Genomic DNA, 11,809 nt, shown 5'->3' with positions numbered 1-11,809 from the left:
GGAAAGTCTGGCCGCTTAGCACCTGACGCGAAGTCTGAAATTACTAGTTCGTTCTCCGAAAACATCTTTCGACAGCCGGGCAACAGTAAATATCCGCGGGAACGACAGCCAAGAGATAGTCACATCGCCAAGGCACATCCCAAGCCCACAGTCGGCAAACAATGGCAAAATGCAGAATTAATCCATCCTAGGAGTAGAAGGTATGCCGATTTCGATAACAGCAACCCCGAGGACTTTAATTTAGAGGGCGATTTGGGAAAACCTACTATTAGAAAGATGACAGCGAGGGAAAAATTACAGGTACAAATTGGTTACAGAAATCATGGATTCAATGCTTTCTTGAGTGACAAAATATCCCTTCGAAGACGTCTTCAAGACGGACGCCATAAGCTGTAAGTATATACTGCCTATAGCAATATCTACATTTAGTAAAGAATTTAATTTAAATCATATGTCACTGATTGTCTTTATCCATAGGAACTTTTTAAAATATATGTGTAAGCTTTTTAGAAAAATTCATTGCGGCAGGAGTTGAAACAGCGCAGAATGGATCTCACCCTTTTACGGTAGGAACGATGTTAAAATAATAGAAGTCAATTTCGAAAATCATAAAAAAAAGAGACCGTGAATATTTTAACAGTTGTATATGTATCCTACAATAAACTTTATTATCTTAATGCCCAACTTTCAAATGACGAATCTTACTGGTATCACAATCCCGCTCAGTGTGATGCGCGGAACTGTCATGGTCAGTGTCGACGTATTTTTGAAAAGTGCCCTTCCTCGATCAACCTCCATGTGGTCTCTTTGACATGAGCCGTTTCCGATAGAGTGAAAGCGTAAATGGTTTTCTTTAAGGTAGAATGTGCCTCGGGGACAGATATTCAGACTCTCAAACTTTTACAATTCTTTTCTGATAAAACATTTGTGGGGGTTCATATTAAAGCTCTTGTTGTAAGAAAACTTGTCACCGGCTTAGTTTTTCGAAAATCCAAGATTTTATTTTTCTCTATAGAGATAACACAGGGATGGCGGCCATTTTGAATTTTCAAATATTGATAAATCTTGGATAATTTGTTTCTCTAGTACCAACATTTGCACAGTGACCCCTGATTTTTATTCTTGATTCTGAAAGAAAAAGGCTGAAATATTCCTTTACGAAAGTTTGAGCAAAAGTTTTTAATAAGTCTTTGATTTTCGAGGTGCATACTACCTTAAGAAATAATCCAATACTATTCTCGTGCACAGGAATTATAGACCTTGCTTGTAAAGGGCCATTCCAAAAGAAAACAAATATCGACCATGAAGTAGTATGTGATTTACAATTGAACAGGTGCTAAAATAAAAACAGAATAATACAGTGAACCAGGCACGCTTAATCTTAACACGATTGAACAACAGGAATTTGATTTTCAACAATTTGTCAAAAATCCAAAAAGTATGCCACCATGCTCTTGGATTTTTATGCAGAATGAAAAGAAAAATACACTTTTTTCCAATTTACTTATACACAGAATTTACGTTGTCACTTTTATTATCGTTGCGATAAATTTGTCAGTTTTAAAAAAAGTATACAGTATCAATATCAATATTGAAGGTTTTAACCCAGCCCCCAGCACAATTGTAAGTTTTCAGAGTGAAATTATATTGTTGTTTATACATGTGACAAGATCATACACTGTTTCTTCTTACGTTGTCGTGCAAGAATAGTTTCGGAATATTTCATATTTCTGTTACTTAGCCAACACAATTCCGCTTCAACACCGAACTGCTTAATTGTTACATCAAAGGTAAGTTTTACAGCATAAACAAACATGAATTGAACTATACGGATGCGAGACTTATTGTTTCACCATATTTTAGATGCCGGACCCAGACTTACCAGGTGAACTTGCCGGCAACCAGTGTTATTATCTGTTTCCACAACGAGGCTTGGTCTACTTTGTTGAGGACAGTGCACAGTGTCTTGGACAGAACACCGGGCGACCTCTTATTTGAAATAATCATCTTAGACGATGCCAGCTCTATGTGTAAGTCGTTGGAATATACTATTGCTATTTTCTACTTTTACAAATGTATTCCCACTCAAGAGTATACCGAGATCAAAATAATCACGTACGAAACCCGAGGTGTTAGGTTCTTCAAATGTGAATGCACGCCTCTTGTATAATAATTGAAAAATTTGGCTCGTTTTGATTTGTTGACGTTGTGATGTTGACCCTAGTGGTGGTAATGATGATGATGATGATGATGATGATGATGATGATGATGATGATGATGATGATCATCCCGGTGATCATCATCATCATCATCATCATCATCATCATCATCATCATCATCATCATCATTTAGAATAAATGACTAGGCCCTAAGCTGTCGTCAAATGGATAGGCAATAATTTGACACCAGTTTCTTAGCACACTTTGCCCTCAGTGTAAGATCACTCTAACCATAACAGCCAATTGCCTCTACCAGATACAATTATCGCAGCTACGTATACCCATAGACTGTCCACGGTATACCGTGACCTCTTTACAAAAACGAACAACACATGTCTATTGGCGTAAAGTGTCACTCTACAAATATTGCCACAAGTTGCAATTATTCGTAATTAGGGCACAAATTTCATCATTTTACGCTTGTAGAACGACTGTTTGTCAGTAGATCAACTGACATTTTACACGCATTACGATTCAGAAATCAGGCTACCATGCGACCAAAGCTATTCTGACTTTGAATACGGGACATTGATGGGTCAAAGTGATTTGCCACAATTGAATATCCTACTTAAAACGCATTTGATAAAAAAGTTTTTTGGGGGGTGGTATTTCGAGTACACGTTCTTCATATCTGACTGTTATAGTACACACATTGTGCGTATTGAAAGATCGGTGACCATACTAGCCAATCGACTGAATCTGATAGCTATTTTTCTCACCACACATACCTGAGCACAGCTTCACAGAGATTTAAAAGCCCATGAAACCATTTTCGACCCGTGATGTATGCGACTTCTATCTACACATATGTGCTGTCTAAAAATCGAAATATTGTGAGAAGAAGACGTCAAAAAATTACAAAATATAATGATTTTGTCTGGCACGTCTCCGCCGTCAATCGAAAAATCTCGATATTCGTTGTACCGACTCAAAAAAACACTTTTGGTAATTCAATATAAACACACCTCTATGTCTATTCGTCACACAAATAGTACATGTGATTGAATTCCATGAAAATTCTAAAATCTAATTAAAATTTACAAAAAGGAGGCCTCTGTTACTTGGCCGGCGGTTCATTCAATGCTATAAAATGGGTTACTGAGTACTTAAGCTATGCAAATTCGCTGAACGTAAAGCTATTCACGAACATGAATTGAAAATGGAGCGAACATGCTCAGATTGCATGTCACTGGTTTAATTCCTAACGTTCGACAGCAATCAAATCAATTCGTTAATTTTCAGAACCGTTAAAAATGTGCAATGTGCTGCTGGTTCAATGTACTCAAAAACCATCGACTGAGGTTACGTTGATCTCAGCTGTACAGTTTCTGTTATAAGTTTGCTGACGATCGTATGAAAACGTACGTATATTCTGCTCTGGTGGTTTGTACAGTAATCAAGGAATTGTCGGGGAAGTTGAGGAGGGTCTTTTTTCAGCACGTCGTTCACACAATACGTCTAAAAAACGATGGAAACAGTGAACTTAGTTCACGATAAAAAACGATCCGACTAGATCCGATAGAGCATGGAGGTAGGAAGAGGCTTCCTACCTCCATGGATAAAGGAATGCGAAGTTCACTTCAGGAGAAGGATCGTGAGCGTTAACATCAGTTTTGCATTGTTCCTCTTGGAAATGTCCCATCGTTCCTGTTAGTTTTTCTTCGTTCCTTTTATAAATACCAACCTTTTTATCGGTCAGAGAATGAACATTTCTTCTCGAAAAGAGAAGGGAAATTTCATTTACGAGTTGACTTCAAGTTGATAAGAGTAATTTAAACGAACCGAAGATGTTCATTAATTTACTAGAGTAAAGAGATTTCTCGTAACTATATACTCAGCAGTATCATCAAGCGACCCGGCCGTAGCTCGATATTGTTAACGTAGTCTCTCCGAATTGCATGTTAAAGTATCATTTCACTTACGATCTGAGGTGACTGGTGTATACATTTTCAATGAATTGCAAATTAATGGTGATAAATTAGCAGGAGTTGAGGGAATTCACACGTGACTTGGTTCTGTACGCTCTGCAGGACAAAGACAAAATTACGCTATGTTGTGTAGGGGTGAATATTTACTTTTAATTTCGTTGGCGGCGCCTTATTGCGATTCTTCTCAAACCGTTGGCGGAGACCGAATGCTGGCAATGTCAGTCCGGTAAGGTTTGTGTAAGTACGGACAAAAACTTTGAAAACAAAGTAATGTTTAACGGAAAATTCAAAATCTCATTTGTTACACTTTGATTTTGTTCAATCTCAGGCCCACCATCCGATTGGTCATAGGTTATTGTATGATAGAGAAACTTCAACCGATGGACCTCTAAATTCGCCATGTCTTTTGGAACGAATGAGAATAACACGCTAACAAAACGTATCACGAGTCATTTTCATGATTGCGGATAGAGAACGACCTTTCTGAGCGCCTTTTTAAAATATCATCAATGACATCGACACTTAATGCAATCAATTAGAAACTGACCTACTTTTGGGTCTACTCGCTGTTATAACTTTTGACTGAGGCCATCGTATATCACAGACTTTCTGTTTCTATTCTCAAATTTTCCTTAGGCCTACTCCTGTTTTCAAAGGAATTACGGGTTTACAGCATTACGAATTACAAATGTATTGGTGATATTTCAGTGCTTCGTTATTTCAGCTCATCTTGAATCAAAGCTAGAGCATTACGTCGCCAACTTGACAAAAGTGAAACTGGTCCGATCGCAGGAAAGACTGGGCTTGATACGTGCTCGTTTGTTGGCCGTAGAGATCGCTAAATCTGAAATCATCACTTTTTTGGATTCACATTGTGAGGTAGGTTTCGGAAAACGAAATGGGACATCATGTTCCCCCACACCCCTCCCCTCCTTGAGTTGTTCCACCCCTCAACTAATGAATGAAAATGAATAAAAATGAATGAAAATGGTCAGAATTCAAAAAGCAAATATACATTTGATTTTCGTACGACAGTCATGTTCAGGTCCCATTGTTAAAGATACATTTCTCCCTTTCTCCGTCTCCGTCTGTCTATCGCTGTCTCTGTGCTCTGTCTGTCTCTGTCTCTCTGTTTGTCTACCTGTCAGAGTCTGTCTCCCTCCCTCCTCTCTCTCTCTCTCTCTCTCTCTCTCTCTCTCTCTCTCTCTCTCTCTCTCTCTCTCTCTCTCTCTCTCTCTCTCTCTCTCAAGCATCTCCCTATGTGTTTCGCTGGTTGTGTGTTTCTATAATGTTTGTTTCTCTAATTGTGAGTGACACATTAACAAAGAATACTACTGATATGACAGAACAGAAAGTAAATTTTTCTACCGATATCAAATTTAAATGGAAAACAAAGGTTTGCAAAGAGTGAATTAGACTGGTGCATACATAGAACGTTGGGTATCTCAAGGAATATGCCCCTTTAAGTCAAAGGTTGTCATGAGAATTATTGACCAGACAAGCATGAGATGGATCTTACCTTTTGAGAGGGACAAATAGTTTCGAATTCCCTTCAACCAACCCATTTCGCTTTCAAAATCAAGGTGATGGTTGGATGGCTGGAACCTCTGCTGTCTCGGATATCCGAAGACGCCAGCGTCATCGTGACGCCGGTCGTGGATGAAATAAACAGAGATAACTTCCAATACAAAGTTCTTGGTGAGCCGTACATGAGGGGAGGGTTCAACTGGAGATTACAGTACCGATGGAAACCAGTGCCGTGGTACAGAAACCGATCCAGTCCAATAGAACCCATCAGGTTCGTCCAATGACGTGTGCTATTGTTTGATACTTTGTGATCCAGTCAAACTTTTCAAACGAGGCTAAGACATTATCCATTTGTCTCTCATCCGGGGTGACGCACTTTTTCAGTTTTGGGTTGTCCTGTTTTGAAGTCATGAGATCACTCTCGACTCCCTCGGGCCCTTAACTTCAATATCAGATCTGAAGTGAAACTGGGATAGGCAAACATTGTGACTGTTTCGGAAGCAAAGTTTAACATTCGAGAATTTGAGATTGCATCATAGTGGCGCTTATTTTTGTTCAGATCACCTGCCATGCCAGGAGGCCTTTTCTCGATTAACCGAAAACAATTCCTGAAACTCGGCGGCTTTGACGATGGAATGGAAATATGGGGAGGTGAAAACTTGGAAGAATCTATCAAGGTATGCAAAATAACAATCACACGTGTTTCGAAATTTTCTCCATCACCACGCGAACAGGGAAAAAAAAAAACAGAGCCCTCTTCGTACAAATCTGAGAAATAACGTTCGGTGTGCCCTGAACCAGAAATACATGAGAAATGGCGTTGCGATTTGGTTGGAATGTTCTTAAACTTTCTCTCAAATTCAAGCATTTTCGAAAGACCATACTATTGTTATATATTTGATGCACGCGCTCAAATGACTTCGTGTATAGGTAACTTTTATAGGTAAAAATTGCTCGGCCTTCTACTAGTTCACTGTCTTGGCTCACAAGACGGGTGTCCTTAACAACAAGCGTTACGTGAACAGTGGAAATATAGCTGTTGGCAGTCTTGAAGGCAGTTCTTGAAGGTACAGATAAAATGATAAAATGTTATTCACGTTGAAGACATCACGCTTTTTAAAAGAATTTAAGAATAAACAGTCGACAAAAAGATTGCTGCCATTTTGCAAGCAGGGATAAAAGCCAAACTCGGTGTTTTTGAAGGCACAGTCCCTCCATGGTTACTGTAAGATCAGAGCTCTCTCTCTGAAGGTGAAGGTGAAGGCCGAGACAGAAACCCCAATTGTTATGAGAATGATGCTTTGTAAATGGTCTCTAAAATCAATGAAAAGTGTAAAAATTAGGATGTGTCTGTACACAAATATGAAAACCTCTTCGATTACCATTAAACACGCGTTTTAGGAGCTCACTCTTATTTCGATCTTCGGCAAAATGCAAAGGCGCTAAGCTATGGTAATTATCGATATACAGGTATGGCTATGTAACGGATCCATTGAAATTATTCCGTGTTCAAGAGTAGGTCACGTTTATCGAAGCGTACAGCCGTACTCATTCCCAGGAAAGGCAAGTGTTATGGACACCATCGAACGAAACGCAATACGTGTTGCTGAGGTAGGTAAAGAATGTAGTTTTATGTTTTCAGATCTTGTTGCTATATTAAAGGAGAACTTCGATTGGAAGTGTGGACATGGGAGTCAGTTTGGCACTCGATAATTTTTCGCACAAACGTTTTCTAGCTCAAAGATGCAATATTTGATAACACTTCGTACTTTTTTCAGCAAAGTGATTGAGGAAGAAGTGACTGCTGTTGATGGTTTCTTGTACAAACGACATTGGCAATATGGAACCAAAACTTCTTATCGTTACTTTTGTTTTCAACATTTCTTTGTTCAGATATACAGTTAATGTGGTGCTTGATAAAACTGTGTTCACATATATATGAGAGAGAGAGAGAGAGAGAGAGAGAGAGAGAGAGCCATAGAATTTCAAAGCAAACGGCTACATTTAATTAGAATTTAATCAAAACTGATAAATTGGAGTTGGGTCTTCAGGACAGTACCCGTGGCCCTCGTAGTCCAAAGTAAATTACGCATGCGTATTCCTTGATCACTATGTGTGCTAGGTATGGCTGGACGACTACAAGGAAATTTTCTACTCACGTCTGCCGCATTTACGTCACGTCGACTTCGGTGACGTCACCGGGCGACGGGAACTACGAACGAGGCTGAATTGTGAAAGTTTTGGATGGTACTTGGAACACGTCTATCCAGAGTTGTATGTACCCAGGGACAGCAATATCATCACCAGCACTGCCATGGTGAGCATTACTGACAACGAGTATGATTTTTCCCTTTGGAATTCATGTGAAAATATCTTCCAATATCAAACTAGGCGTATCTAGATCAAACTAGAAGGAAAGGCTGTAGCATGGAAACAGCAAGAATTTGGAATTAACATAAATTGGTGTTTCAAGTGTGTTTTCTTTCCTGTAAAATTGTGACAATACAGGCTTTATATATATATATATATATATATATATATATATATATATATATATATATATATATATATATATATATATATATTATATATATATATATATATTATGACACAAATTAAAAGTACAAAGTAATATCTGAGATGTTTCATGCATCCCTCAATCTCAAGGCATAGAAATTATGTAAGCATGCACACAAATGTATGTATGTATGTAGGTGTACAAAATGTATGTATGTTGATGTACAAAATGTATGTATGTAGGTATATATATTGTATGCACATTTCTCATTGTTTCACTATTTTAATGATTTCCAGTGTTTTGCTGATTTTTTTTTAAGTGCCAGTGAGCACGTTTGTGGATATATGTCCCTACATAAATATATATGTGGATATGTATGTATGTATGTATGTATATCTGTCTGTACTGGTAATATACATATGTAGGTCAGTAGGTGACTTAAGTATATGATATTAGGAAGGTACCATATGTATGTGCTGGCACATAAATTAGATTGCTTAAAGTCATGAAGTCAACAACTTCTAGTTTAATTACATGTAGACTAGCCACTCAGGTGAAAAACATTTTGTGAAATCATCTTTTATTTCGACCATCTTGAAGATAATTACTCAGAACACAAGAGAGACGCTGGAGAAATAAAAATGTATTATACATAGGTATATAATATGCCATATTGAAAACAAGCAAGCAAATAAAATCAATAATATACACAAGCTAATCAATACAGCCCTGTAATACAGAAACTTGATTTCTGTATACTCTAAAACAGAAAATAATTACTGAATAAATAACTTGAAGAATAAAAGAAAAATTATAATACACACAGAATAATTTATGTACACAATACAGATTTATTAACTTGCTTCTTTTTCAAGTTTAATATATTCATCTTATCGGGAGATGTAAAAAAAAATTCTGGTCACTGATTTCAGGACCTGTAACACAAATACTGATCAGGATAAGATGATGCAATCATGGTAGCTGTTTTACTTATTTACTGCTTCCACCTCCATGGTTTGGTCCAAACCCATTGTTATCATTGGTCTTTGTGGACCAGTTTACAAGCAAATGGGGTGAACAGGTTAAAGTTTGTACAGCCCTACTGTTTTCAAACGAATGTACTGTTTAATGGTCCTCCTTACACTGTAACTGGACCTAATACAATATAACTGGACCTGAGTACAGTATAACTGGACCTTGTACAGTATAACTGGACCTCAGTACAGTATAACTGGACCATGTACAGTATAACTGGTCTTCAGTACAGTATAACTGGACCTTGTGGAATATAACTGGTTCTCAGTACGGCACTACTGGACCTTTGTCCAGGGAATGTAGGGTGAAAAAATACTTGGAAAATAAATTGGCAAAATGTCATTCTTGTTGTTCCTTTGAGCTACTAAATTATCTATTTATCTTGAATGATAGTGATCATTGGACCTGTTTGAAGTCAAATTACAACAAGCATTTTGTTTCTCGTTTTTTTATGTCACTATATAGCTTCGTAACAGAGGCACAAACATGTGTGTAGACGCAAATGATCAGAACGGACAGGCTGGAAAACGTCTCATACTGTGGCCATGTCATGGCCTTGGTGGCAATGAGGTAAGTACAGGATTTTGAAAGCTCACCAAAGCACACTCAAATATTACATATCATGGAATTGTTTTGGGATAATTGCACGAGGATAAAAGTGTTATTTGAGTTGGAAGAAAAATGTTGTGGAGGAGCAAGGAGGGAAGTTATTATTTTTGTTGTGCAAAATTTCATTGACTCAAAAACATTTAACCTTTATCACCATACAATTATCCTAAAATGATTCAAATCATGTGAAGTTTTCCTAATTGCAAGTAAAAATACCGACTGAGAAAATGCAGGCTGAGTTGTTGTTACTTGAGAAAACCATTTACATCCTGGTATGAAATAATTATCATACAAAAATTGACTTCTCAAACTTGAACATGTTGAAGGAAGTACAATTTCTCTTGGAGCACTATTATGATTTAAAACTTGCAAATGGCTGAAAATACTACTATTTTTGTGGCTATCGAAGAAAAATTGACTGGAAATTTTAACATTATCAATAACTGAAAATCCCATAACAGTTAGGTATTGTTGCCCAAAATCACGTACATTCCATCATTTCCACTAAGCATTTTGCACTGACTATAAAAGCTGAAATCAGAAATGATGAACTTGATCTTGCAAGACATTCAAGCATATTCCACCATTTCTTGAAGTATTTTGAACTGACTAGAGATGGTGAAATCAGGAACGATGAGCTCTGTATCCAGCCAGACCTTACAGGACGCTACGTTATCCTCAATGACTGTGCTAGTCCTGGTAAGAGAGTGCCGGCAATTCAGAAGTGGAAATACCAGGTAGGCAACGAATCAATGCACTGTAGATTTTTTCTATGCAGCGTGCTGGCTAAGCCAAGATGATCTGCCTGAACACAAACAAATTACCTGTGATGCAAGAAAATCTATTGATTTACATGTAAAGACACAGAGCTGATGCAAAGAAATTTTCACAATTCCTCAAATTGACACTAAGTTTCCACAAATCCATGTTCATGGAGGGCACACTGTTTCTACAATGCTTATTAACCATACATATTAACATGTAGTTGACTGTTAGAGTAAATGACACGTCACACTTTTGTCATACAAAAAAGAAGAGAAAAACACAAAACCCAGCAAACAAAAGCTGTATTATATGTGATAAACACATTCTTAAAAACATTCCACTCCTTTTTTCCATGATTTCAAATTTGAATTCTCTACGGTAATTTTTTTACATGGAATACAACATTTATACAAAAGTTATTTTTTCTTCATTGCTGACAAGCATTATGTGTTCATAATGAGTACAACTATGAAATCTCATCTGCATTTATCTGTATATCCAAAATGAGCTGAGATAGGCTCTAGCAATAACTAAAATATGCCCGTGATAAACATGTTAGACGGAGGGGATTTAGCTCCATTCTGGTTGTTATGCACAAACGTGAGCTAAACTAAATGCTACAGTAACATCATGGAAACCCAAGGTACATGTATGTGCATGGTACTCCATAGATTTTGTTTTGTCATGTCTTTTGAAAAACCTGTCAGTACTTCAAACATCCGACATAATATTTTGGCAATAAACTGTTTGGGGGAAGCTTGAATCATAAATTTGCTTATGTTTTTTCACCATTCTAAACCCTCATATAGGGGAGACATTTTGGGGTCAAATGCAATGACTTTCATTTGACATCCATATTACTTCAACTATCCACGGCCACTGAGACATATTCCTTACAAGAAGGCCTTTTTGTCCTCATTCTTTGCAATCTGAATTCAACCAAACCATTGGAAACTATGGGGATGGACCAAAGTAAAGTGCTTGAAGGGGTTCGGATACAAACAAAAAGCAAGTTTTTTATCAATTCTAAACCTACAGGATGGAGAAATATATCATCCAATCAGAAAACGCTGTATGTACGCCAAGTCTGCCAGACGACGCAGTGAAGTACAACTTGCACAATGCAATGGAAATGACCCGAGACAGTCATGGGTATTTGAATGAATTACTGGAATTGTGAAGGCCAGACTGAACATATACTCCGTCAA

At 37.5% G+C, this 11,809-nt stretch overlaps 1 protein-coding gene across 1 annotated transcript; it reads left to right on the top strand.

The window, feature by feature from the left end:
- The first annotated feature begins 276 nt into the window (after nt 1-276).
- Nucleotides 277-11,765, top strand: LOC139141288 (polypeptide N-acetylgalactosaminyltransferase 5-like). The gene is made up of 10 exons (XM_070710913.1): nt 277-392; nt 1,864-2,030; nt 4,872-5,026; nt 5,731-5,945; nt 6,234-6,351; nt 7,145-7,285; nt 7,797-7,991; nt 9,693-9,797; nt 10,433-10,573; nt 11,640-11,765. Exons 1-10 carry the CDS (start codon nt 277-279, stop codon nt 11,763-11,765), a joined length of 1,479 nt encoding a protein of 492 aa, XP_070567014.1.
- Nucleotides 11,766-11,809: the final 44 nt, after the last annotated feature.

The sequence above is a fragment of the Ptychodera flava genome, chromosome 9 (assembly GCF_041260155.1).
Source record: "Ptychodera flava strain L36383 chromosome 9, AS_Pfla_20210202, whole genome shotgun sequence".
In the NCBI taxonomy this organism is placed as follows: domain Eukaryota; kingdom Metazoa; phylum Hemichordata; class Enteropneusta; family Ptychoderidae; genus Ptychodera; species Ptychodera flava.
Note: the sequence above shows the minus strand (reverse complement) of the source record. Positions and strands in the feature narration are given on the sequence as shown.